The 27,948-nt window shown below is 37.8% G+C and overlaps 2 protein-coding genes across 13 annotated transcripts in view; one reads left to right on the top strand and one right to left on the bottom strand.

Annotated features, from left to right (window-relative positions):
• Positions 1-2,220: 2,220 nt before the first annotated feature.
• Positions 2,221-9,207, top strand: gcnt4b.2 (glucosaminyl (N-acetyl) transferase 4b, tandem duplicate 2). 3 transcript variants are annotated; one of them, XM_053479240.1, is made up of 3 exons: positions 2,222-2,471; positions 3,153-3,283; positions 6,337-9,207. In XM_053479240.1, the coding sequence occupies exon 3, from the start codon at positions 6,338-6,340 to the stop codon at positions 7,628-7,630; it is 1,293 nt and encodes a 430-aa protein (XP_053335215.1). In that variant the 5' UTR covers positions 2,222-2,471; positions 3,153-3,283; position 6,337; the 3' UTR covers positions 7,631-9,207. The 3 variants fall into 3 exon arrangements, with proteins under 3 accessions (XP_053335218.1, XP_053335215.1, XP_053335217.1); XM_053479242.1 differs by having other exon boundaries at positions 2,222-2,511; XM_053479243.1 differs by lacking the exon at positions 3,153-3,283 and having other exon boundaries at positions 2,221-2,471.
• Positions 9,208-16,999: 7,792 nt separating this feature from the next.
• Positions 17,000-27,948, bottom strand: part of cdk5rap2 (CDK5 regulatory subunit associated protein 2) — a 42,221-nt gene continuing 31,272 nt past the window's right edge. For 6 of the 10 annotated variants that reach the window (XM_053478073.1, XM_053478077.1, XM_053478082.1 and 3 more), the window contains 13 exons: positions 26,360-26,710; positions 25,690-25,815; positions 25,456-25,572; positions 25,197-25,323; positions 24,701-24,822; positions 24,430-24,624; positions 22,709-22,774; positions 22,381-22,565; positions 21,365-21,493; positions 20,635-20,773; positions 20,490-20,536; positions 17,782-17,827; positions 17,000-17,414 (listed from right to left, as the gene is read on the bottom strand). In XM_053478073.1, coding sequence (XP_053334048.1) covers positions 17,362-17,414; positions 17,782-17,827; positions 20,490-20,536; positions 20,635-20,773; positions 21,365-21,493; positions 22,381-22,565; positions 22,709-22,774; positions 24,430-24,624; positions 24,701-24,822; positions 25,197-25,323; positions 25,456-25,572; positions 25,690-25,815; positions 26,360-26,710 — 1,703 coding nt within the window. In that variant the 3' untranslated portion in view covers positions 17,000-17,361. The remainder of the gene's footprint in view (positions 17,415-17,781; positions 17,828-20,489; positions 20,537-20,634; positions 20,774-21,364; positions 21,494-22,380; positions 22,566-22,708; positions 22,775-24,429; positions 24,625-24,700; positions 24,823-25,196; positions 25,324-25,455; positions 25,573-25,689; positions 25,816-26,359; positions 26,711-27,948) is intronic. The other 4 variants (XM_053478075.1, XM_053478076.1, XM_053478080.1 and 1 more) reach the window with 4 other exon arrangements.

Raw genomic sequence — 27,948 nt, 5'->3', positions numbered from 1 at the left:
TTTGTGTTTATAAAAAAAAAAGTCAGAGGCTTAAAATGTTAGCATAAAAAAGGTTTTTTATTTTATTTTTTAGTACTAGATAATTACAGTTGTGTGTAATTATCTAATTGTGTAATAGTTGTATAATAGTTGTGTGTGTTGTATGTGGGTGTTGATCTCCAGTCTACTGGATTTCACACTGTTCCATAACCCAGGATATATCCAGGTCAGAATGTCAATGTGTGCTAGAAGTTCATTTTTAGAGATCCACCCAGACGAGAAAGAATACAATATGACTACTTAAAGGCACACCCACACATAGGCTTTGTTTCATGGACAAAAACCTCTCCACAATTATGACAAGCACAATGCAAACATGAAACCATGAAGCATAAAAATGGACACTAGCCAAGGGCAAAAGAAAATACAAACCTGTCTGTGTGTGCACGGAGACAGCAAAATCTGACAGTTTTAAACTTATGGGTGACGTGTGGCTCCTCCCATGAGCTGCTAGTTGGTTTCCTCTAAACTTAGTTTACTGCTTACTGTAAGTTCTGTACTGACCTTAGTTTCATAAGCTGTTACAACAATAATGCAGCAACTAATGAAAATAGTAATAGTAATAAACAGTGTTATATCAGGATGTAATGATAAGGTAATAAAATAAACATTTAAGGAGGGTCCAGTGCTTGATGATATTTCAGTAATACATTTATTTGCAACATTTACTGTTATACAGAACTTGCCAATCTGTATACACACAATTTTAATCTTGAGAAGAAAAAACATTAACCATTTTCACAGTCACAAATTCTGAATAACACACGTATATATATATTAATGTATAACATCGTACTTTTACCCACTCGTATAGCCATCTTTCTATCTCTTCTTCTCACTTTGCGCGGCTATACCATGTGACATACGTACAGTCAGAAGCTATCTGCCATTTTGAAGATATTTTTCATACAAGCACTCCCTAACTGTCAGACCTAACTGTTTTCCTTGTTTCTTGCTATCGCTAGATTTTGACTTGTATTGCTGTTCAAGCACTGTTCTCTGCTGATCCTGACACATCTATTACCACACAACAAGTAGTTGTGTTTTATTTTATTCAAATGAACTACTTAATTCTTCTCTCATAGTTCTCTTTACCCCTATTATATGAATTACTGATCAACCGGTGGTTACATATCAACTCACTCTCTGTGCCAGGGTTATTCCTGAGCCGGCTGCCAAAGAGGGCATTGGTGAGGTTAGCATTTTCCGAAAACACATCCAAACAGACCAAGGGCACCAACCTAGTCCAGTTCTGCTGCCCCACTAGTTAATTAATTACACTATTCCAATGAATATAACCTCACATACATTTAAAGACTGGAAAAACATCCTGATGCAATATTACACTACTCAGTTTTGGTTAGTTTGTGCACACATTAACCTCTGAATCTTGTTTTTCGTTGACAGAAAAGGATCTCAGTATAATCTCCTGCTCTTGTAGTCGGTTACCCACAGTGCTTGAGAATTATGTATATACAGGATGGCACGTGGGCAGGAGGAAGTGCTAGCAGTGTTGTAGACTTTTTTGTGGCATCAAATAATGTATACCTCAATTAGCCATAATATCAAAATAATTAATTACTGATGAAGAACATGATAATCGTAATCTCATTACAGTGGCATCTGCTGAAGGGTGGGAAATATAAAATATTGTGACGAGTTGAAAATAATGTAGGAAAGCATAAGGATCTGAGCGACTTTGTGGGCCCTTGAGCAAGGCCCTTAACCCACAACTGCTCGGCTGTAATGAGATGAAAATGTAAGTCGCTCTGGATGAGGGCGTCTGTTGAATGCCTAAATGTAAATGTAAATAATGGCTAGAAGACAAGGTCAGTGAAAAAATGCAAAAGTAGTTCAGGAATAATTTGAGGAACACGACAACGCGTTCAAAGTGTTGACTCAGCCTCCAGATTCCGCAGATACATTATATGGACCAAGTGATTAATATATTAGTAATAAGAAACAGTCCATGTCCAGAGTAAGCGGTGTGATGTAGTGTAACTGATGTACTGTAACAGTATGCGCTCTCTGCAGTTTCGGTTTCAGTAGGACACGTTATACTTCACATCTGCGCGTCGCTAACAAAGTAAAAGTCCTTGACGTCTTCACTGGGAAGGTTTTTTTTTCTTTTATTAGAAGCTCCTAGTTTGGTTTCACACAGTTCATGTGAGCTTTACGGAAACTCGTGAGAGAGAGACAGCGCGCGAGAGAGAGCGAGCGCGTGAGAGAGAGAGAGAGCGCGAGAGCGCGCGCGCGCACCCCGCACAGTAAAGTAACAGGAAACATGATGCAGCTCGGATCCGCTACTTTCAGTCTTTCTGTGGTTCAGAGTTTTAAACAGAACATCGCCCTTTAAAATCCTTCTGAAGAAAAGCCTGAAGTTTGTGATTTGTTTCTGGCGTGGATTTTAATCTTTGCAACCATCTACTCCGGTAATCTCTCTTCTTCTTGACAGACTTTCTGCGAAGTCTTGTGAGTGATAGTAATGGCACCATGTTGTAGTGTGTAGTCCTGACTGTATCAGATGTCTTTAACTACACCATAGTCCTTGTTTCGTGTTTGTTTGTTTTTTGTTTTATTTATATGAAAGTTTTGAATGATCGGAATGAATGAACACATTTAATTTCGTTTAAAAGCATTTTGCTCATTTCTAAACTTGTGACAGACTTAAACGTCAGAAAGCTCACAGTACTATTATCACAGTTTATTATTATTTTAAACAATAAATTGCTTTATTATTGGTAATTTTACAGAAATGTAAAGGTTATGACAATATTTATTTAACACTTTAAAAGTATATATATATATATATATATATATATATATATATATTTTTTTTTTTTTTTTTTTTTTTTAATTATTATTATTTTTTTAATAATAACCTTTATGTCAAAAATTCCGGACTATATAACTTGCAATAAATTATACATCTGTATATTGTAATAAATTGCAGCCATTTTCAATTCAATTATTGCATAGGTTCACATGTTGCCATTCTGATTTTTTTTAATGCAATGAATTATTATTATTATTATTATTATTATTATTATGATTATTATTACTATTATTATACGTTTTAATAATACGAGCCAACAAATGTCATGTTTTCACAGGCTTACTGTCAAAAAACTAAGCATAAGCCTTGGCACATTAGAAGTTAATAGTAATATTCACCAAGTACCCTGCGATCTGAGAGCGAAGTGTGCCCATGTGTTTGTGGCCGAGGTAGCAGTTGAGTTTCTGGGTAAGTGACACAGAGATCAGAATTAGTTTCTGTCCCTATTTGTGAAGTATTTTAGTTTCTCTTTGTGAGTTACATGGACAGGCACGGCACAAGGAAAATAAGGGAAGAGAAGGGAAATGAGAAAAATAGAGCCATTGCATTAAATATATTTAGATTTTCTTTTTTAACAATCTTATGCCAGGGCCTTTAACCTTCCGTGGATTAGATTGTATTTTCTGGTTTTTAAGTCAACTGGTAAAAATTATGGAAAAAATGGTTTAATGAGTGGATTTAAACTAAAGGTAACATGTACATAAGTGAATCATTTAACTTATCTAGATTATAGACTCAACAAAAATATAAACGCAACACCTTTGTTTCTGCTCTGATTTTTCATGAGATGGACTTAAAGATCTAAAATTCATTCCAGATACACAATATTACCATTTCTCTCAAACATTGTTCACAAATCAGTCTAAATGTGTGATAGTGAGCACTTCTGCTATGCTGAGAAAACCCATCCCACCTCACAGGTGTGCCACATCAAGATGCTGATCTGACATCATGAGTAGTGCACAGGTGTACCTTATACTGCCCACAATAAAAGGCCACCAAATATAAATATCAGAACATGAAAACTGAAAATATAATCTATTGTTTCCTAAATGGCTTAAGTACTGTATATAGCAAAAAGATGTATATAGCATATATCCTTGCCATTGTAATAATCTCTGTACCACATCAAAATATTGTGAGGCTATGCATCATGCATTTATTGCACCCTTTTAAGGTCTACAGGGGTTTAGAATAAAAAGTGAAGAAAGCTTTATAAGAATTGTAGTGATGAAAGCTTAATTTAAACTATTTGTGCTCCTGATGTCTTTGCACTTTTTTGCACTACACTGCTTGTCCAAAACAGCATTTGACATTTGACCAACTGTACCTTTGATTAAAGTGCATTTTTTGACTAGTTCATGTTTAAAAATTATTGCTTAAGCTCCCAGAACTATTTTTTCTCAGCTTGCGCCCTGAATTATGCCCGTGCCAACATGGAAGGAAAATTTAAATTTCTTCTGATTAGTCTGACTAACAAGTGGTTTTTCCATGGCCTCTCAGCTGTATAGTCCCAGTCCTGCGAATTCTCAGAAATGCTCTTACCATCACTATATCACATGACCTTTCTTTGACCAGGCAGTGCAATGTTTAGTATGTTACTGTAGTACAGTGGTTCTCAAACATTTTCTGTCATTCCCCACTTAAGGGGGTGGACGAATTTTCAAGCCCCACTTGTCAACAAAATGATAACGAAAACGACCAAGTGTATTTTTTATTGAAATATCAATTTCTAAACCAATAAGATCAAATAACGGCAAGTTCAAAACAGATAAAATACACGTGCAATTGTTATAACAGGCTTACTTCGTCACTTATCTTTAGCTTTCTTTCAAAGAAGTCGAGTGGCTTATTAACGTGACTGGGGTGTGTTGTCTCTAAGTGTCTTCCTACTTTGTTGGGTCTCATGCTATCTGCTGCCAGCGGTTTAAGACACAAAACACACACAGGTCTCTCCTCTGCCCTCACCATCCCCACCATGAATCCAAGCGCAACATAGGCTTCATCATAGGCTTTTTGGTTGATTAGGCTGATAGTGCTGAATCACCTGCTTTTTTGTGGTCCATGTAACAAATGTATCCATTGATGTTATTATGCTCACTAAATACAGTACGCTACTGACACGGTGTTATGCTCTAAAATGCCCCCCTCGCCACGAATTGCCTCCCCTACATAATCTCTTTTAAATAATATATTAGAACATAAATTCATAGGTTTATGGTTTACAAATTACAAATTATAACAAATGAATTTAATTATAAAATAAGCAATATAAAAAAATGTTGTATAGGGGAAAAATATATAAATTATATATTTTTTTTCATATACAACATGTATATTTTTATATTGCTTATTTTATAATAAAAATCGTTTCCTATAATTTTTTACCACAAACAATATTTATTTAGTGCAATTTGTGATAAACAATTTGTTATTTGTACATTGACAAACCCCTGCAAAATAAATGTGCCATAAAATAATCATTTTTGGGGATTTGTATTAATCGTCTCGACGGCTGTCACGTGCCTAGGGTTAATTATAATAGTAATACTATATTTGATAATAATAAACCTTTAAATGTATGTCCTAATATAATATTTGATAGAGATTACGTGGGTATGTGTTGGGGGAGGGGGGGGGGGAATGAGTTTGGGCAATCCGTGGCAGGGGGGCACTTTAGCTTATAACACCTGTTTGTGACCGCGATAAAGTTAGTTTGATATTCGCATCTCCGAATTCAATAGCTGCGTAAATAAACCCGTGAATAAGATACCCAGATATATTTCCTCTCTACATTGTCTTTCAGCTACATCCGCCTTAAATTATACAAGTTTAAAAGCATAAACACCATTATTATCTACGGCGCAACGAATGATTTAGGGATCATCACAAAATGCCGCATACCAACAAAAAGCGTAGAACGATTTTGATTTTCCCTTCTGTTCAGCGCCTGAAGGATCAAAAAGCAACTTTGTTGCCACACTGGAAACTAGAAATGCCAGACTAGTACTGTCTGAAAAAATACAGAAACATCAGCATACACATTGGAATAAATAAAATTACATACATAATACCGAATGTTTCCTTATATATATTGTTCCTCTGCAATTAACATGCCGACGTTAAACCGTTATTGTTGAACTATGGTTCCACTTTTTCTCTAAAGTTATTTTAATTTACTTGTATGAATGATCCATTTCTTTGCACATGATTGTTTAGTTTCGAGTGTCCGATGTTTATTGTCAATAAAGAAAAGCATGAATTATAATAGGTACTTTCCTATTATTTTCCACTAATTCCCTCTCGTTCATTGTGCCCCACCTGTCATGCCTGTATTCCCCACTAGTGGGGCGCCCCACACTTTGAGAACCACTGCTGTAGTAGAAAGATGGGGAAGAAAACTGACTTTATTTCATTGTCATGAACCAACATTTCTTGTTTTTTTCTTCTGTCTCCTTCAGAATGAAAAGGTGGATCAGACTGCTCAACCAGCGTAGGATTTTGCTTTACCTCTTATTGTCAATATTGGTATTTTGTGTTCTAATCAGATATGCAAAAAATACCAATGATAATGACATTATTAAGTCCACACAAGCTAAAAGGCCAAGAAATACCCAGTGGTATTTTACTGAAAAACATGGAATCAATTGTTTGGATATTTATGACATGGACCCTGTTGCTTTGGGGAAGACTTTGGAGATCAGAAGGAAACTCCCTCCCATTCCAAGTGACAAAAGCATCGTGAATGCAACTTTAAATTGTGGACAATTCTTAGCATCGAAGGGGTACACTGATGTCCAGATATCCGAGGAAGAGCTCGATTTCCCTCTTGCATTCTCTCTGGTGGTGCACAAAGATGCACACATGGTGGAACGGCTTCTACGTGCCATTTATGCACCGCACAACATCTACTGCATCCACTCTGACCTGAAATCATCATCAGATTTCACAGAAGCAGTACAGGGCCTGGCACGCTGTCTTCCCAATGTCTTCGTGGCTTCACGGTTAGAGGCAGTGCAGTATGGGGGCATGTCCCGCCTCCGTGCTGACCTCAACTGCCTTTCTGATCTCCAACACTCCGAAGTCCGCTGGAAATATGCAATCAACCTATGTGGGCAGGATTTCCCACTCCGTTCCAATGTTGAGCTTGTATCTGAGCTCAAGGCCCTAAAAGGTATGAACATGCTTGAGACGATCCGTCCCAGTGAATACAAAAAGCAGCGCTTCACTTTCCACTTTAATCTGAAAGACGAGCAATCACGTTATTATTTTGTCCCAGTCAAAACGACTCAGAAGAAAGAGCCTCCACCTCATAACATTGAGATATTTGTGGGCAGTGCATACTTCGTTCTCTCCCGAGAGTTTGTGAACTTTGTGTACTGGAGTCCCCTGGTAAAAGACTTCCTAGCTTGGTCAGAGGACACGTATTCACCTGACGAACATTTCTGGGCCACTTTGACTCGCATGCCAGGAGTTCCTGGTGAGATCAAACGTTCTGACCCTGACATTTCAGACTTGTTGAGCAAAACACGCCTGGTGAAGTGGCAGTACCTAGAGGGAAATCTTTATCCAGCGTGCACTGGGCTTCATGTACACAGTGTGTGCATTTACGGTGCTGCAGAGCTCCGGTGGCTCCTCAACGATGGACACTGGTTTGCCAATAAGTTTGATTTAACTGTAGATCCTGTGATCATTGAATGTCTAGAAAGGAACTTGACTAAAAGAACGAAAGCAAATTGGAAATTTTCTCATTGACTATTCTTTATGTCATTACAAAAACAGGTGCTCTTGTGCACTATTAGTTCTTATTGAGACAAAGTACTTTAAAGGTGAATATTTGTTTCAAGATTTATTTATTTAATAAAGGGATATTCTGCTGTGTCTTTATGAACTTGTTAGGAGTCACGAAAATGTGGTTAGTATTGCAACTGCTTGGACTGTTTTCAGACAAGTCCTGTACATTCAGTTATATATACACATATTAATTCAGTTTATTCATAGTTTATTTATGTATTAACTCTTTAGGGCAATTACAGTTAAGTTAATATAAACTCACAATACTACAGTATATATTAAAATGTCAGATGTATGATTCATTAAGGTTGCCTTTCCAACTTGACCGTGTTGTATAATTTGTTTCATATGGCTTTGAAAGAAAGTGAAATCTGAGAATAAAATTTCATGTCTATCCAGTGCTGGAAAAGACTGAAATTATGTCCGCCAACATGCGAATTAGCTGTTCCTCTCGCGCAGGCTCATACAGTATGCTAAAAAGTCGCTTGAGTCGGTTGAGTATGGGTAGTCCTTACTGAGTGTGAAGAAAGTTTTCAGCACAATGTGCAAATTGTCTGCTGTAGTATTTATTCTGGTAAGTATATTTAAAGTAAAAAAATAATGTTATGCATCCTGGTGCTTAGTATTGAAGGATTAAACATTACTGGATATACACGGGATTTATAAAATGGGTAAAATTATGCTACTTAGCCAAAAACTGAGACACTACAAAAATTTGTAATACTTCCCCATCCCTCCAAGTCAACCATAGGAGGAAAGGGGAGCATGTGAGAAAAATACAAAGATCTTCCAACACTGTATATACATGGAAGGAGTCATCTCAACTCTCAACAGGGACATGAGAACATATAATTAACTTTAGTGAAATTATAATTAGGATTATTACAGTGTAAATCTATCTGAACTTCACATATAAATAGCTTTATTCATTTCCAGTTTTTAGTCTTTGAGAACACACCGCTTTGAAAATAAAAAAGGAAGGTTATTGAAAGAATGTTGCCTAAAAATTATAAGCAGTACTTAGGAGATATTAGACTTTTGTATATGGATATGAAGTTTAAGATTACATGTAAGCCGTTTTTTGTAGCACTGGGGATTTTCTACAGCTCTTTCTCAATGCTGTGGTCTTGGTTGTGGCCTATTTTTCTGACTTTTTTGCCAGCGTTTCTGTACACACACTGTTTTATGGGTAATGACGTATCTGGGATTGGTTTAGCTTCATATTACATTTTTCAGGGCCCACAGAGATTATATGCCTATAGAAACACATGGTCATAATTGGAATCTGTTTAGGACTGAGCAGTATCCTCTCTCCCTTTTTTTGAGATATAATGTGTGATATGTTAGGGTTTTGTTACGTTTTCTTTCTAAATATTATGTATGGTAGGAGTGATTACAATTCATTAACCCTTGTGAAGCTTTCGCTTTTTGCCTCCAGTGGGTCAAATTGACCTAGGACATTCCTTGTCATTCCTAAAGCTTTAAAAGAATATAGACATCCAACTGTTGTACTTACAGTTTATATATGCCCTGTTATCCTTATAAACAATAATGATGACATATCTTTATTCTTTATCTATCTATATATATATATATATATATATTTATGTGTGTATAAGCAATGACTTTACATAATAAGTATTTTTGTAGAACAAATCATGTTTTTATCGAATAAAAAAAGGGATCAGCTAAGAATATCAGCAAAAATTATTATAAATAATCTATACTTCATTGTAGGTATACGTGATTTGTTCAGTTTTATATTCCTATTACATATTACACATTTTTGGAAATAGTAACATCATGAAGAAATGGGAAATTATGTGTCACTGTTTTATTATATAGCGGGAGCAAGCAAGCTACTGTGTTGTTTTTTACAGAGGAAAGGCAGAATATACTCCCTTATGCTCGGTCAGCTTCCAAAGCCAAGATTCCATGACTTTAGACTTTTCCATTACACTAGACAACACTGAGAACAGAACACAACACTGTTAAGAAAGGTGAGAAGTTAGGTTAAAACAACAAAAAAAAGATTACTTTAGCATACTATAAATGTATTTTTTCCTTTATTCATATCTCAAGCAGATCATTTAAGGCTAAATTTTATTTTATTGTATTAACTGAGGCTCTCTCGAGGTATTAATAACGCCTGGAAACACCACAGCTCCATATCCACTATAAGCAGTCCGTAATTTTGGGAAGCACCAGTTGGCTTTTGAGTAAGGTGACGCAATCAAAACATTTGACAACATTAAAAATTTCAGCTTCACTTGTGGTAAGTGGGAATGCAGAAAGAAATTAATGTTATGCCTTCTAAACCTATTAATATACTCTGTACATCTAAATCTTTCATGTATTTATCCAATCAGCCATTTGTGTGGCAGCAGTGCAAGGCATTTATTCTTGTAGATATGGGCCAGCAGTTTGGGGTAATGTTCATATCAACCAAAAACCATCAGAATGGGTGGAAAATGCAACCTTGGCGTGGTTTTGTTGGTACCAGGTGAGCTTGTTTAAGTATTTTTATAACTGCTGATCTCTTGGAATTTTCATGCACAGCAGCTGCTAGAGTTTGCTCAGCATGATGAAATAAAGATAAAACCTCCAGTGTGCTGCATTCCTACAGGCTCAAATGCATTGTTGATAAGAAACATCAATAGATAATGGCCAGACTGGTTTGAGTGCAGGGAAGGCTACGGTTACAGCTTGGTAGAGATGTGGTGAGCAGAAAAGCACCTTATCTACAATCCACAATATTTCCAAGCTTTTAATTTCCAGCAGAAGACGTTCGATTCAATTCAAGTTTATTTATATAGTGCTTTTAACAATGGTTATTGTTACAAAGCAACTTTAAAGAATAAAAGAAAATAGGAAAATGAGTATGAAATGTGTGAGAAAATATTTATGAATGATAAATTATCCTCCTTGAGGGGAACCAGATTCGACAGGGAACCCATCCTCATTTGGATGATAACGGATAGCAGGGATCGATCTGCAGACCAATGAAGAGAATCTTTACAATATACGGTATTTGGCTGCAGGATCATTTAAAAATCTATTACAGTCATTTCTTATTCTTAATTGTCATCATCCATTGGGATATTCTCGATTATATGCATATATACTGTATACTGTAATATATGTTGTGTGTTAGTCTTTCGGCTGCTCCCGACAAAGGGATATTCAGTCCGCACAACAACTTGGCACGGGTTTTATGCCGGATGGCCTTCCTGACGCAACCGTCCCATTTTATCCGGGCTTGATCAAAACATCTTGTGGGGCTCATGAGAAAAGAACTGAGGATGTTTTAAGAGCAAAGGGTCAGTATTAATACCCAGTTAACTGGTATTAATATAGTGTTAAATGGTAAGTGTAGAATTTGGTCTGCTAACCAAATGATCTCCAACAAAATTAACCTTTTCAGAGTAGTGGGAAAACAGTGGAACGTGTAAAATCGAGCACTTATTAAAATATAATCATATTACCCTGAAGGCGTTTGGCAAATAGAAACTTATGAAAACATGTAAGCATGCAAGCAAGTTTTTTTGAAATGCACTTTTTGATGCAGCGTCACAAATTTGGCCACACAAGTGCCACTTAATTGTTCATACAGGAAAGAAGCGAGTTGCAGGATATCCTGTTATTGTATTATCCCAGTTCACTCTCAACAAAATAAAAATTGCCACAATTTAAAGCTCACTTAATATACTCTGTTTTGAAACAATTTACATCAATCTCCAAAATTGTGTCTGTTAATATTTTATACAACTCAGCCCATGCACTATTTTACGCTTGATTTTCTTGGGTCCACTCATTTTGTTAATGCGCTGGTTTAAAGCACAGCTTTAAATAAAACTGCCCAAACCATTCTTTCGAGGAAGTGCATTTCCCGAGTGAATCAGGACACTTTATCAGCTATTGTGTCCCCTTTTCTCCTGGCTTGGCTTCTGTTTTACACTGAATCAAAACATTCCTCTTACAGTCATCTCTCTTCTAATGCAAGTTACGCATTTAAGGCATACTATGCTAATTAAATTTATGGAAATATGAGTATTATATATTTAAACAAACAAATTTCCCCTGGCCTTTACTAAACTTCCTCTGGTTCACACCAGACATGCTGGTTTACACATCTGCAGTGAAGCATATTTGAATTACATTTCTGAGAGGGGGTCATGGGTAAGCGTGGCCTGAAGCCTTGCAGTTTTTCCACCTAAAGTATTAGTGTTTGAGTTGTTGTATGACAGGGAGACTATGAAAGTTTATGTGCCATAAGTTTATACATCATATAAACTTCCATAGCAGCAGCCAGTCAGATTAGCTTTTAGGTCAATGTGAATGCAAACCACGTTATGTATTGTTGTCTGCTTACATAGAAAAGTTTTGGGAAGTGGTTTTGCTCCGTTGCTCACTCTAACCTTCTCTAATTGGTTCACCCAAAATTCTTTATGAGGGATATGTAATCGAAGATTATCGCTGTTATAGCCTTTGAGGAAACGTTGTCTGGAATCGTGTTACCTGGACAACTTTTTGTTGGTTTAAAATATTTCGCTACCCATCCAAGTAAATTCCTCAGGCTGAGAAAGATTGGTTAGGAACCCCAAATCTATCCTCCACGGGTTGTTTCTCACCATCCAAAAGGCTGGACCATGAAACGCAAAAAGAGCAATATAGTGTAAGCAGTTCAGTGTAGTAGGAAGCGTTTAGACCTGTACATTGGAGAAACCAAAACAGCCTTTACACAAGTGGATGGCCCAGCACATGAGGAACAACACTCAATCAGCAGTGTACCTGTATAAAAAAGAAAAAACAAATACAGATTTGAGGACAAAAATGTGCCCATTTTGGACAGACGGACTAGATGGTGGGAGAAAAAGGTGAAAGATGCCATGGAAAACCCTTTCATCAGAGATTTTAGATATTTTCCATGCTTCCTTATTATCCTTCTCCAAGAGGATTAAGAACACATGTCCACCAGTGAGGCCAGCCCTAACAACCCCCTTTCCGGGTGGGAACGGAGTATGTGACCATCACATCTCAACGACGGCTCCATTCCCACATTCCCTATAATCCATCAATGAGCCTTTTAGGTGAGAAAAAGCCCATGGACTATATAATGGGGTCTCTAACCCATATCTAGCTACCCAGACTCAACTTCCAGAGATTAGAAGGGGTTTTCTCTGCACTGCTGCCAGGCTGTTTGATGAGACGAGAGATGAGTTTCCAAAGTTTTTGAAAGCAATTTTCAACAGTCAGTTATGTTTTCTGTTTTGTTATAGTTATACATAAAAGCCCCCCAAAACTGATAAAGTTCCATACTAAGCTTTAAATATGTTCAGTCAGAACCAAAGGTATTTAGACAAGTATAACTGCCAGGCCTTTGCTTCAGCTCAATTGGGGATCTGCTGTGCCCTTGTAAAATCTCGAATTTGAGTTTTAACAAGCCCCTAATCAGCATTTATTTAATTTAAATTAATAAAAGGAAGTTTCAACCAAAATGTGAGCCGAGGCACATACTGCGGTCTGAAGAACTTCCTCAACTTGATTCACAGTCAAATGACTGGCTACTTTGCCAAAATGGAAAATAGATTATAGAGTTTAATGCTTAAGAATATAAACCAACTCAGTTTGGACATGATGTTGGACATGGGAGGCACTCACACACTGCCAGGGAATGCTTTATTTTGAATATATTTTACACTCACCCCCATATTAAAATTAATAATAATAATAATAATAATAATAATAATAATACTGAACACCTGCTCATTTATAAAGCTATCCAATCATCCCATCAGCCAATGCTTTATCTAATGTTCTTATCAAACATCAGAATGGGGAAAAGTGTGATGTCTATGACTTTAACCATGGCATGGTTGTTGTATGGCCAATATCAAACCTCCCCTTTATCTTTAAGATTCTGGAAAAGATAGTAGCGGAGCAGCTATGCTCATATCTATATAGAAATGGCATACATAAACTGTATCAGTCAGGATTTAGGCCTCATCACAGTACAGAGACAGCACTCGTTAATGTAGTAAATGACCACCTATTGGCCTCTGATCAGGGTTGTGTAACTATGCTTGTATTACTTGACCTCAGTGCAGTTTTTGTCACCACTGATCACGCTATTCTTCTGCACAGATTAGAAAATGTAGTAGGAATTAAGGGCACAGCTCTCTCCTGGCTCAGATCCTATCTGACCGATCGGTATCAGTATGTAGACTTAAATGGTGATTATTCTGCATGTTCTCTAGTGGAGTTTGGCGTTCCACAAGGTTCAGTTTTAGGCCAACTGTTTTTTTCCCTATACATGCTTCCTCTAGGCAACATAATCCGTAAGCATGGTATTAGTTTTTACTGTTATGCTGAAGACACACAGTTATATGTCTCAGCAAAACCTGATGAGATAAACCAGTTTACTAAAGTTGAGCAATGTGTGCAGGACATAAGAAATTGGATGCTGATTAACTTTCTTTTGCTTAATCCAGATAAGACAGAAGTTCTAGTCATAGCACCGCATTCAGCTAGAAGTAAGATTCTAGATCACTCTGTAACTTTAGATATCTTCTGGTTCCTTTCACTAGAACCGGAAGATATGAGCACATCACACCTATCTTATCTTCACTTCATTGGCTCCCTGTGAAATTTTGTATTGATTTTGAAATACTACTTTTGACATATAAAGCATTAAATGGTCTCGCGCCGCAGTATCTGAGCGAACTGCTAGTGTCTTACGATCCACCACGCCTACTTTGATCAAAAGATGCAGGCTGCTTATCAGTACCACATATTATTAAAAAAATACAGCTGGGGGCAGAGCTTTTTCTTACAAAGCCCCAAAATTATGGAATAGACTTCCAATAGTGTTCGGGACTCAGACACAGTCTCAGTGTTTACGTCCAGGCTAAAAACCTATTTATTTAGCCAAGCATTTTTATAAATAGATTTGCCATAGGTAAAGGAGCAGATCTGGGGGACTCATGGACGTAGAGTATTATGGTGAACTTGTATGTTTGGATGCTGTCTTCCTCACTCTCATTGATCACTCAGGTTTGCTGACAGTGAGGTGATTGTTTGCTTTACATCTCAGAAAGCCCTTATGTTTGTGTTTCCTTCTGGCTCTCCCTTTTAGTTACGCTGTCATAGTCATAGATAGTCCTGCTTGCACTCTAGAGTAAATATACATTTACATTATACATTATGTGTTGTATACGATATGGGTTGGTGTGAGTAATTCAGAAACTGCTGATCACGTGGGTTTTTCACTCACAGTCGTTTCTAGAATTCGAGTGAGTAAGTGTAGGGTATACTTTATTTTAAATTGGTAACTCAAGTCACAAAATTATCCTTTGCTTTAAAATAATTATAATTTTAAAATTAGTTTGAAAAAAGTTTGAATATCACATTAGCACATCTAATACATGCATCAGGAATTCAAGAAAAAAAGTGTGGTTATGTGGGGGCTGTGCCCTAGTATAGATTTATGTCTAGCACTGCCCCTGCAAATCAATGTGGGAGTAATTTTGCTGGGAGTCATTTTTTCCAGCTGCACCGCTACGCTGGGTTTTAGGGTTCACCAACCTGCCAAATCCCATTTTAATCCCTGGGGTCGTGTGATTGCCGTGGCCCTTTAGGAACATTTCAGGCCAAAAATATAGCGCTATATGTATTGCTACTTCAGTCAAATCATTATCAAAACACCAGTGCCCCAGTTACACCGGCAGACCTACAGAACCCCCCCTGAAATCAGTATGTCCATGAAACGCCATGAAATCGGCAGCTGGAAGCATGAAGTACTCTAAAATCTACTCATAGAAGGCTGTGTTGACACAGTGGACCAACACTGGCTGAGAAATAAATAGAATTGAAACTGTATGAATAGTAATTTACTCAAGCTTGAAATGAAATATTCAAATAATTTGATTGTGGATTTTTTTTTCATGGGCTTAAAATATTTCAATGTGAGTAATGGCTTGAGACTACATAGGTTTGACTTTTCGAATTAAATTATAAAAAAAAATTCTTCCAACAATATTCCTTTTTATATAACTGTATATATTTAAGCTTCTGTGGCTGAAGCATCTCGATGCTGAGCATTTAAGCACATAAGGCACATTTCATAAACCTTTGTCTATTATTTTTATACAGACTATATGTAGTATCTACTGTACATGTTTTTCCTGTGTCCATTTAGGCTTCATTTGGGATCGCTATGTATGCTGGAGCTCTTTCTGACTGACCATCGGATTCTTGGTCACCTCCCTGACGTCCCCCCCCCAATCGCTCAGTTTGGGCGGGCAACCTGCTCTAGGAAGTGTCCTGGTGTTTAGTAACTTCTTCCATATATGGATTAGGGGTGGGGTATAAACTCATTGCTGCTGCACCGTCTTCTTCCATTGTCGAAGTGTATGTGAAGCCAAACACATCAAAAGTGGGACGAAACCGTGGCACCTGATTGAACCAAATATCTGCGCGGCCCAGTGGACAGCGCAGCGCGACTATCTGGAAAGCACAGAGATGATCTGGTTTATTCACGCAGCGGACTAAGTTGAGCAGCGCTGCTCGAATCACAAACCTGCACGACCCACTGTTTTTTATTTAAAAACTATTTAAAATGTCAGGACTGTTTAATAGTTTCCGCCTTGCCATGCCTGGTTTGTACGTGAGCATCCCAGGGGGGTAAAATGTATTTTGATGGTCGGCGCGGTCTATTTCTACCAGAGGTTTGTGATTCGAGCAGCGCTGCTCAAGTTGGTCCGCGCTGTGCGATCCACTGGGTCTGGATATTTGGTCTGCACACGCCGGCTCAATCGGGTGCCACGGTTTCGTCCCACTTTAGATGTGTTTCGCTTCCCATAGAAGTGAATGTGTATTGCGTGGTTACGTAGCATGCAAATCACGTGATCTCAACCGCGATTAAGACGATAGACCAAAACCTCTATCGGTTGACAAGTTTCTACCGGTTAACCGTGTCTACCGGTATATCGCCCACCCCTACAGCAAAATGTAGAAAAAGTATAGCGCTGTAAATACTTTCTGGATGCACTGCAACTCCACTTCCTTTTCAAAAGGTCCTACTCTGGTTCAAAACATGTCTACTATTTTCGTTATTAGAGAAACAGATTTACAAGAAAAGTTTACAGAAACCATAATTATTACAGATCAGGAAGGTAGATATGAGTAAAAATACCTTGAGTACTCTATATATTTATAGATGACATTATTCTGATTGTGGACTTAACCATCTTTAGATTCGAGGTTCAGCATAATCACTTTTAAAAACTTAAAAATATATATATATATTTAAATGAAAGACTTGATACTGAATCAGTGCTGAGTGCTTTTTTTAATGCATTTGTACCACAACCTTTAGGCCTCTTAGATGAACAACAGATCACGTATCCAATGAATACAGTATAAAATATGAAATTACAGCAAACAGGCAGTGGGCAAGAGCAGGTCCTATGTAAGTAGCATTTTAAAAACGCATTAAATATAAAACTAAAAGACATTCAATATTAAACTAGAGAAACGTCTCTGTACAAATGTGCAAGTTCCTTTGCAGTCTTCCAAACTGAATATTTTTCTCAAAGAAAAATATTCCCATAAAAGGCCTTTCATTTTAGCTTCAGGAAACAGACATGATTGACAGTTTAAGTGTCATAAATAGATAGGGTGAAGGTGGCGGGTTAGGAAGGGTTGTCTCCTTGCTGGCTGGTCACTGCGCATTCAGTGGGATTTCCTGTAAGGGAGGGAAAATAAAATTAGAGAAGTTTTTTTGGTTTTACAAAATTAAGTATACCCATTCATATGCATTTATAACACATTAGGCTGTGAAATAAAATGATGAATAAAGATCAATGTAATGAGCAATAAAAGCTTTTCTCTGGCCTAAATGCAAATAGTTCAGCTAAATGAGTTGCAATTTCATGCAAACATGTACACTTCAAACCAATGCCAAGATAGTAAGAGTTTGGGCACATGCTTTTTAAAATATTCTATTTGCACATCATGCAGATTGTGAAAACCTAATGCAAAGAGACCAAAAAACAAACAAACAAACATCACCACAAATACCTCTTAACATATAAATATTTGCTACAACTAACCTTCCATTTGGAGGTCTTTTATCCCAAAAACATTGAAATACTTAGACTGTGACAGAGAGGTTACGGTACAGATATAGGTAGAGAGAGAGAGAGAGAGAGAGAGATTAGCATCACCATGCTGGATACTCTACATAATAAAAACTGACTTCATAGAAGCTCATTTAATTAAAATGTGTCTATTGCGAGCCTTCTTAGGGTGTCTTTACAATTATCTGTCCACTTGTTAAATTCAAATGAGTTTAGCAGTTGGTATCAATAAAAAAATACCTCCCAAAAGCTGTGAGGTTGCTGCTAGTTGGCTTCAGAACTGAATTACACTAGAGTTCACTTGGAACCAGAAAGAGACCACCTAAATCAAATAAATGTCGGCTTGGTGGTCCAAGAAAAAAAAAAAAAAAAAGAAAAGAAAAAAAATTACAAAGGAAGGGGTAAACAAACCAGATTTTCCTTCACCCCAGATGTTCTGCATATTTGAAAGCACCCTTCTGCAGAGTTCAGTCACTTATTTACATTTGTTTTTAAATGAGTTCAAAAGATCCATAGTTTCTAAAATTCTTACACCTCAGTGTGCTTTTAAGAAGTGCACCAGGATTCCTGTCTCAAACGAGACATGATGTTTAAAACAACAGCAGCGGTGTCTAGTGTGATGTATAACACATGAGTCAGAAATACCACTGCTGTCAAACAAACAAAGGCCCATATTAAGTTTTTTTTTTTTTTTTTTTTTTGTGCTAGCCATGCACATTTACACCACTTACCAAAAGCAAATGCTGTGCTTTGAATTCACGGTCTCCCAAAATTCTCCCAAGTCTCTAAACTACGCTAAAACAAATCTGCTGTTTTTAAATCTGGCCTTTGGCTCTTTTATGTCTTAGCATCACCAACTCAATTCACTCACTCACTTACTCATCTTCTATACCGCTTTATCCTGTATTCAGGGGCCTGAGCCTATTCTGGAGCCTATCCTAGGAGACTTAGGGCACAAGGCACAGGGTGCCAATCCATCGCAGGGCACACACACATACACACACTCATACACCGATTTACACACTAAGAGCAATTTAAAAACACAGATTAGCCTAACCTGCATATTTTTGGATATACCCGGAGGAAACCCACCAAGCACGGGGAGAACATGCAAACTCCATGCACACAGAGACGGGAATCGAGCCTGGCCAGGAATCGAACCCGGACCCTGGAGTTGCAAGGCGACAGTGTTAACCACTACGCCACCGTGCCGCCCAATTCAATTTAATATAAATGGTCATTCAATTTAACAATGGTCATTGTCGCAAAGCAGCTTTACACAAGCAAAGGAAAATTATGGAAATGTATACAAAATGTATACATGATGAAATGTAAGAAAACATGAATGAATCAAAATGACCAAGATTGTCCCTGATGAGCAAGCTGGGGGCATCGGTGGCAAAGAAAAACTCCCTGAGATGGCAATAGGAAGAAACCTTAAGAGTTCGAAACTGAATTCTTGTAGCTGTATCGTAATGCAGAAACTAAGATGTGCTAAAAAAGAGTTATTTTACATCTTACTGCATCTCATGATGCTAGAACAAACCAAGAGCAGCTGACCGTATTTTGAATTACTTAACTCTTTTCAATGCACCACAGCATTAGCACTGTTCAAGTTCAGCAGGTGGGTCTGATGTACTCTATAAAAGATTGCTGGTGTTTAAATCCTCCAAAAGCTCATCACCCACATCACATATCAGACCCCCGTTCTGCAATGGTTTGGTTTCTCTCTTTTTACTGAATGCCGTAAGAGAAAATGCACCATATTTCCCATGCTGAACTGGTTATGTGAATAGGGTTATTGTCAGAGTACTGCTCCTCAAGCTTTAGCTCTTTGCATGGTCATGTTGACACTAGTCCAGGAAATGTGATTTCACTTAAAGCAACTGCTAAATGCATAAACATGGGTAGGCAGTGTATAAGCAATAAAAGATGGAATCACAGTGCGAGTGGTCCCATAACAACAAACATAATAGGTTGATTTAATGTGCTTATTCTAATGCGTTAACACCTCATACAGAATGACAAGTAAATCACTTGAATGTACCTAGGCACATAGTTAAAAGCCTTCCATTGGATAATTATTGCAGTGATTAATATAATTCAACTCTAAAACTTTATTAAACCCTAAATCACGCAGTAAGTAGCTTCTTATTCCTTAAACAAGCAAGTCAGAAGACATCCTGTGTTTCTAGCAAAGATGTTACTCTGTTTCAGCAGGGTCATATTATTGGGCTGCATCAAGCTAAAAAAATGCAGAGCTTGCTGAAAGTATGAAAACTGGGTTAAAGACTGCAAAACATAATATCAAAACCTGGAAAGATGTAGTCTAGTGCAACAACCATTAAAATAAAATAAGAGAAGAAATGTGGTAGCTTTTTAAGAAATAATTGTGATGGGTGATGTCTTAAACAGTTATAAATCTTCCTTATATTTCAGTACATTTAAATACAACATGGTTCACCGAAAGGTCATTCAGGCAAAGGAAACCAATATGATGTGTTATTGTTCCAGGGGGGTTAGGGGACAGACCTTTTTTACATGGTCACTGTGACCGTTTCAGTCAACTCAGGTTGGTCACAAATAACCCACAACTGATTTCAATCTGTACTGGTTTGTGATTAGAATAAACAGAAGTAAAAAACAGAAGTAAGAAACAGTGTACTCAATCATTAACTGACCTCAAGGTTTCCACGTGCTTTCTTTAACACTCTGTGAGTCACGGACACTACAAAAACATAAATGGTATTTACAAGAGTGAGACACGTCATTACAGGAGTAAGACAGGACTGCACGCGTTTTGGGATGTGTGTATGTATGCCTTACACTGATCAATGATGATCCGCTCCATACCCTCTTTGAGCTGATTGGTAGAACGCAGACGTTTGACAGCTCCAGTCAGCATCCGCTCCTGCTGAGACAGTCTGCTTTTTAGCTGAGTGATCTCACTCCTCAACACTTCATTCTGTACCGGAATATAACAAGGGACATGGACAGAACGAGAGAGAAATATGAAGAATAAAATGTATGTTTTAGGCAAAAGACTAAAAACAACACGTATGAATTATGTATATTTAAGTACAATTGTGTGTAGATGGTTTTACAGACGATCAGTGGATCATGCTGATTTTCTTCATATTCACATTTGCATTATTTATAAATAGGTTAATGATTACCAATTAGAATTAAAAAAGAATTAGGTCTTCTGCACTAAACCACCCAGTGATGCCTTTTATAAGGCAACTTGAATTTCTATATAATCAAGATTTTCATAAGTGAGCATTTACAAACTCAGGTGGACTTCCAGCATACAAATGTTGCTTTTTATAAGTAGTACAACGCACATTTTTTGCATAAAAGATACAGTAAAAAAAAAAAAAAATCTATTTCTGCATTCAGTTTGATAAATGAGGTCCAGCATCCAGAGGCAGATTTAAATAATGCCGAGGAATTTCCACATTAATGAAGCCAAGTTTCAGCCAATGTTCAGAATGTTCGAAGTCGAAACTGTTATAGATGTTTACACACGCGCAAAATGTGTGGATGTGTGTATTACCTGCTGTGTGTGTGTGTGGTCTCCTGCAGGAAGTGATACTCGCCAGAGCAGTTTTAGCAGTCGCCCAGCTTCCTCCAGCACCTGCTGCATGGTGCTCACACTGCCCGAAAAACCTGCACATTCCACCAACTAACACACACACACACACACATCTAATCATTAATATGAAATAATACAAACAGGCTGTGCAAAGTATGTACAACTGTAGTAGTAACATGCACAAGCAGTAATAGATACAGCATATGGCTGGATGAAATAGGATCATTTCTATGTAATATAATTAATATGATGTATTATAAAGAATGTGTGTGCGTTTTTATTCCGTCCTGTAAGGTGTCTTTAATGTGTGCACTGATCCTGTCCTATAGATGCTTTTAAGTATTTTAATTGTCATTAAGAAAACCTTCTGTTTTGCTTTAGTCCTTATCCATGTTTAGACAAGAGCTTTAGTCATCTAATCTACGTCACAACTTCGATTTAGCTAATACTGTCACATAATCAGCGTTTGTATAAAGAGTTTGGGAGATTTAAACACCAGATTCTTTTTCAGAAACTGTAAGCTTCTTTCAGTTACTGCGAGACTCAAAATTAAGTTGAATTTTAACTCACTAAAGAGGAAACACAGTCATGCTCATCAGAATTGCAAAAAGTTTCATTAATGATTTGCTGAAAATATTTATTTTTACACTGCAAACATTTCTGCCACTAACAGACCATCAGGAAGACCATGACCATTTACATCTTATCTTATTTCCTACAGAAATGCATTAAAGTCTCTACTAAAAACAATATCCTCTAGCTAGTACGTACCAGTACTATGGGCCAAAAATACAAGACAGTAAAGCGGATGAAAAACTGCCTCAGAAGGCAAGTTGGACATGCATATGTATAATTCATGAACTTTCCCAGTTTATTTTTAAGCAAAAAAAAAATATCCCGTAGTTTAATCTAGTAGTGGGGTTTCCTCTGCTGAGATTTGTGTGTGTGTGTGTGTGTGTGTGTGTGTGTATTCTGACCCTGTCCTGCAGTTGTTGATCCATGGCTGCAGTGATTCTCTTGGCCTCTCTGATCTGTTTGCTGAGAGCGCTGTAATCCTCTATAAGGCCTAGAACATGACGCCCGTGACGATCTGCCCACAGTCGGTGACCGGGAACCAGGCGGGACAAAGTCGGAGAACCACCTTGCTCAGAGCTTCCACTGTCTATGTACATGCACAGAGAAAAAGCACTGTCAGTTTCACTGGAACTAACCTGTAATTTATATGCAGGTAAAAATTTATATGATGGGAGAAAAATATAAGTTCATGCGCTTATACATGCAAATTCACAAAACAGAACAATGTACCATATGCAACGCTAGACAGGTCTGTGTGTGAATGCTGGCGTAGCATCTCTGAGTTAACTCCTTCATCTGACAGACAAAGAGAGAGGCTATAACAGCAGAGCCGCACTATAGTATAACAAACAAATACAGAATATAAACAACGTAATGTTGGACATGGAAACTTTTAGGAGTCATAGCAAAACTGAAACTTGCTTGCCTGTTGGTCACAACTGTTGGTCGGAGTTTCTAAAAAGTGACAATGCGGAGCGGAAAACCACAAGAGAGCTACATGTGGTGAACAGTGTATTGAGTAACAGCTAAAAGCTAACTAACCCACAATACTCAAAGCACCGACCAGAGTATCAAGCTGCCAGATCAAAACATAATGGAATCCATACACTCAGAGGATGCTTATCTCTAAGCAAAGACAAAAAAAAAAAAAAAACGTAGACATTTTATGATTAAGCTGACATGCAACCCCAGACCATAAACGACTGGGGAAATTTGATTGTTTATATGCGTCATTAGAATAACACCAGATGAAAATTCAGCATTATGTTCTTGGAAAAGCAGATTAGTGATTCACCACCGAATATAATTTTATGCAGTTATTTACAATCCATGATTCCTTTTCTTCTTTTTACATGTTGGTGCTGGTTTTCTAAATTTAAATCTTCATTCAGGTGATTTTTAACCATTCTGTCATATCACTGGCTCCGGTTTCTATTCAAATGTTTTTAATTTCTTTAGCCACAGTCCTTGCTGAATTTCCTTATTATAACAGCTCATTAAGGTCTGTAACCGCAATTCCATATTTTACTTCTCTATAAAGTCATCTAGTCATCTTCTATACCAATTTTTCCTCTATACAGGATCACGGGTTGGGGTGGGGTGTGTCTGGAGCCTACCCCAGGAGACTTAGGATATGAGGTGGGGTACATGAGTGCTAATCCGTACACACACATACACACACACACACACACACACACACACACACACACACACAACGGGCAATTTGGGAAAACCAAAGTTAGCCTAATGTTTTTGTACTGTGGGAGAAAACTGGAGTACCCGAAACCTGGAGGTTCAAGGCAACCACTAAGCCACCATGCCACATTTCTCTATACAATCTGGGAAAAATATGCCATAAATAACACAAATTAAATTTGAGCTGTGTTTTATGAAGGCAGAGTCTTTAGCTATTAAACAAAAATGATTGTGCCGTATCTGCGATTTTGTTTTTTTGCTATGAAGCCATATTTTGTGTTGTGTAGTGTTTCCAATATTTTGGACGGGATTAAATTTATGATACAACTTGTATATGATGTATGACTCATGGCAAACAAGTGCAAATAGGGTGCAGTGAATTGTGAGTTTTTTTAAGATTACTTCAGAACTACACAATAAAGAGGTGCACTGCCGCCTAGAGGACTGAAACAGAAGTGCTGATGTAAGTCAAATTCAAATTTTATTTGTCACACAGTCATAAACAGTACGATATGCAGTGAAATGCAACAGACTGAAAATGGAAAAAATGTCTCCATGATCAAATTTAACCGTCCCATGCATTGTGACTTAACAAGCTAACTAATTGGTGCCTACAGTATGTGATAAAGACGTCATGCACAGAGTACGCTACAAGTGATGATGCCTTGACAGAAGTTGAAAATGTCTGATAGACTGAATCAGTTTTATTGTGATTATTTAAAGTTACCACCAGATATGGATTTGTGTTTGTATACCTGCTTGAGAGAGTAGATAGTTGATATTGATAGTAGATGGAGGATCTGGTTGGCTGACTAGTTGTTGTTCCAGTTTGTGTCTCAGCGCTGTGTTGGTCTGGATACTTCTCTCCAGCTGCAGACGCAGACTTCGTACTTCACTCAATAACTCCCTTAGATCCACTTCAGAGGACTCAGAACCACCACGCTCCTCTTCTAGACATACACAGGCGTGTTATATATAAATATTGTACCGCTTTTTGATCTCTGTGTGTTTGTGTGTTTATTATACCTGTGTGGGTGTGTATTGAGCTCCTGATCTGTTCGTGCACTTGAAGTTCAACTTGTACAGATTGTAGAAGCTGTTGTGTGTCTGCCAACTGCTGCTTTTGGAGATTTTGCTCACACTGCAACCTACAAAAAGACCATTATTTTACTCACAGACAATATTTAATAGAAACCTCAGTAGGTCATTACCACACTGCAAGATGCACATCCCTTTTTAGAATCTCTGGGCCTTTTGGTGGCTATCCAAAGTAACCAAGGCCATATTTCACATCATTTTATATAAGCATGTGAGTAAATCCACTCCTTAATCTATACCTCTTTATTCTGTATTCAGGGTCTTGGGCGCACTCACACGCTCATTTACGCACTACAGGCAATTTGGAAACACCAGGTAGCCTAATCTGCATGTCTTTGGACTGTTGGAGGAAACAAGCTGTCCTCCCGCAGTCCAAACCTGTAGGTGTGTCATTAAATGCTCTCCCAAAAACAATATTCATTACCTGAACAGGCTGTTCTGCAAGTGTGCGCATTCCTCACGCAAGGTTTCACACTCTTTTCTGCTGAGCTCAAGTTTGGCAGTGCGTCTGGACAAAGTCTCCCTCAAACAGTCATTCTCCTTCTGTTTGTCTACACAAACACACAAAATACGTTCACAGTTAATTAACATTTAGTCCTGCTCTATTTTTGTGTGTGTAATATTCTAAAACAACAGTATCAAGTGTGAATATAAATGTCAAATATTGGGTGTACTGTATATACCTCTGGCTGCCTGGTTTAGCTGTTCTTTAAGTGTGTGGTTCTGAGCCCAAAGGTAACGCACATCACTATTCAGCTTAGTCGAATCTTGTGACCCAGAAATAAAGATGTGTGTATCTGCTGAGAAATAAAATATATAAACTTAATAAATATGCATCAAACTTTGATGCAAATATGCATTAAACTTAGAGTTGATATATATTGTGTGTGTGTGTTAGGGTTTGTGTGAGGGTGTACCTGGGTCTCTCTCAGCCTGCTGAAGTTTTCTTTCTAGCTGCTCTCGGAGTCTTTCATTAGTGCGTATTGTTTCCTCCAGACGCTGACGTAGAGCTCGAACTTCCTGGAGGTGCTCCATTAACAAATCTGAGAGGAAATAAGAAAAAAGTTTAGTGTGTGTTTATATATATATATATATATACATATACACACACACATATACATACATACACACACACAGGAGTTGGACAATAAAACTGAAACGCCTGATTTTAAACCACAATAAATCATTAGTATGGTTTAGGGCCTCCTTTTGCAGCCACACGTCTTGGGAAGGACAGATACCCTGAAAGTCCTGTACAGTGTCCAGAGGGATTCTAAGACATTCTTCTTGCAGAATAGTGGCACATGTCACTACGTGACGCTGGTGGTCCGGGTTAGCACTCAATTTTTGTCCTCAGATATGTTACCCATAATGTTGTGTGCATTGCAATATTGTAAGCAAAACCGTGCTATTACTCTGCCAATTAAACCTTTACACTCTGCTCTTACTGGTGGAATGTGCAATCAATGAAGATTGGCCACCAGGTTGGTTAAACTTAGCCATGAAACCTCCAACACTAAATTGGCCAGTGTTTCAGTTTCTTTGTCCAACCTCTGTATATATAAATACACACACACACACACACACCTGGGCTGATGCTTGCATGGGCTGCTTCCTGTTGAGCCTGCTGGCTATCTGGAGCTTGGCTCTGGGAGTGTGTAACTAATGAGCTGCTCTGAGTGTGAGCATGTTTGGTTTCCGTGGGGCTCTGACTCTGTGTGTGCGCAAGGATGGAGTGAGTGAGGTCAAGCTCACTCCTCAGTGTGGCATTAAGCTCTTCACTCTTTCTCAGTTGTTCTTGCAGACGGCCGTTATCACATTGTAGATTAAAAAGATTTGCCTCATCGCAACGAGACCTATTCAAGTCATCTTCCACACAGACAGGTGAAGGTCGGGGTTCAGCGTCAGGAACACACTTGACACTGGATTTCTTCATGCCTATAAAAAAAAATATATACAACTATTTATATATATATATATATATATATATATATAGTTATGTCTGACACTTCTATACACATTGAACATAAGATAGTAGAAAATCTAGCAGCTGATAATCAACCAAGTCGGGTCAAGATATAGTCCATGTTGGTTTACACTGTAACAGACCGACCATTCTTACAGATAAAACAAAAATATGCCAGATAATAGTGAAATCTAGACTGAAATCCAAAATTGTCGAATGTTTGGTTGTTCACAGACCTAATTTCAGGAAGCTTCCGTTGTCCTGGAGACTGATGCTTCCTAAAGCACATCTATGATTAAAACCACCCGTGCACCTTTCTGATAACAGGCTCTCTACGCAATCATTCTAGTTTTAAAGCAGAAACCTGAACTTATCAGCCCCAGCCCTGACTAACCACTGGCTGATGAAGCATTAAGAATCCCAGTAAATTACCTCATAAGAGAATGAAAGAAAGCCTCAGCTGTACACAGCCCTCAAAGTACAAAAATCTCTTTATTTACCTGATCCAACCAAGGTTTTAGCAGAGATGTAAGCCTTGCAAGGGTGTTTAGGCCCGCTTACGCTCACACACCAAGGCGCTCTGGAATAAGAGGCTAAACCTGATAGGCCTGGTGAATAATATATTTTCAAGGACTGCAACTGGATACCATTCTCATCACTTGGACGACTATGCGACACAAAAAACTGAATTGATGGGAAAAATGAGTGCAATTACACCAACTGGTGCATTGATTTTGATTTCAATAACTGGAGGAAAACGTTGCAACTTTCAGAGCAATAAACGTTGGTAAAAGTGAATAAGTAAGAGCAGAATATTTGACATTTGACCAGTATTTTATATTTGATTCTCTAAATCCAAACAACCTTTACACATTGTGTTCAAGTATTTTATTTTAAATGAATTAAATGTTGCTTATAATAAATCGCAACTTGCAATATGAATAATGCAATACAAGTACGTAAGTATCTCCTCAACTGAGATATCTTTAGTGATTGATTACTCAAATTTATACAATTCCTATTAATCTATCAAAGTTAAAATTATGTCCTCACTTGATATTTTTACAAGTAAATGGCCATAGTCTAGGCACGGTGGCACGTTAACGCTGTCGGCTTGTATCCCAGGGTCCGAGTTTGATTCCCCCCTCAGTGTCTGTGTGCATTGAGTTTACATGTTCTTCCCTTGCTTCGTGGGTTTCCTTCGGGTACT

Source organism: Clarias gariepinus, chromosome 19, assembly GCF_024256425.1.
Source record: "Clarias gariepinus isolate MV-2021 ecotype Netherlands chromosome 19, CGAR_prim_01v2, whole genome shotgun sequence".
NCBI lineage: Eukaryota > Metazoa > Chordata > Actinopteri > Siluriformes > Clariidae > Clarias > Clarias gariepinus.
The sequence above is the reverse complement of the archived record's forward strand: the minus strand, read 5'-3'. Positions and strand labels throughout refer to the sequence as shown.

Excerpts from the sequence above, each read along its gene's own strand:
- gcnt4b.2 (XM_053479243.1), top strand. The coding sequence starts at position 6,338 with ATGAAAAGGTGGATCAGACTGCTCAACCAGCGTAGGATTTTGCTTTAC.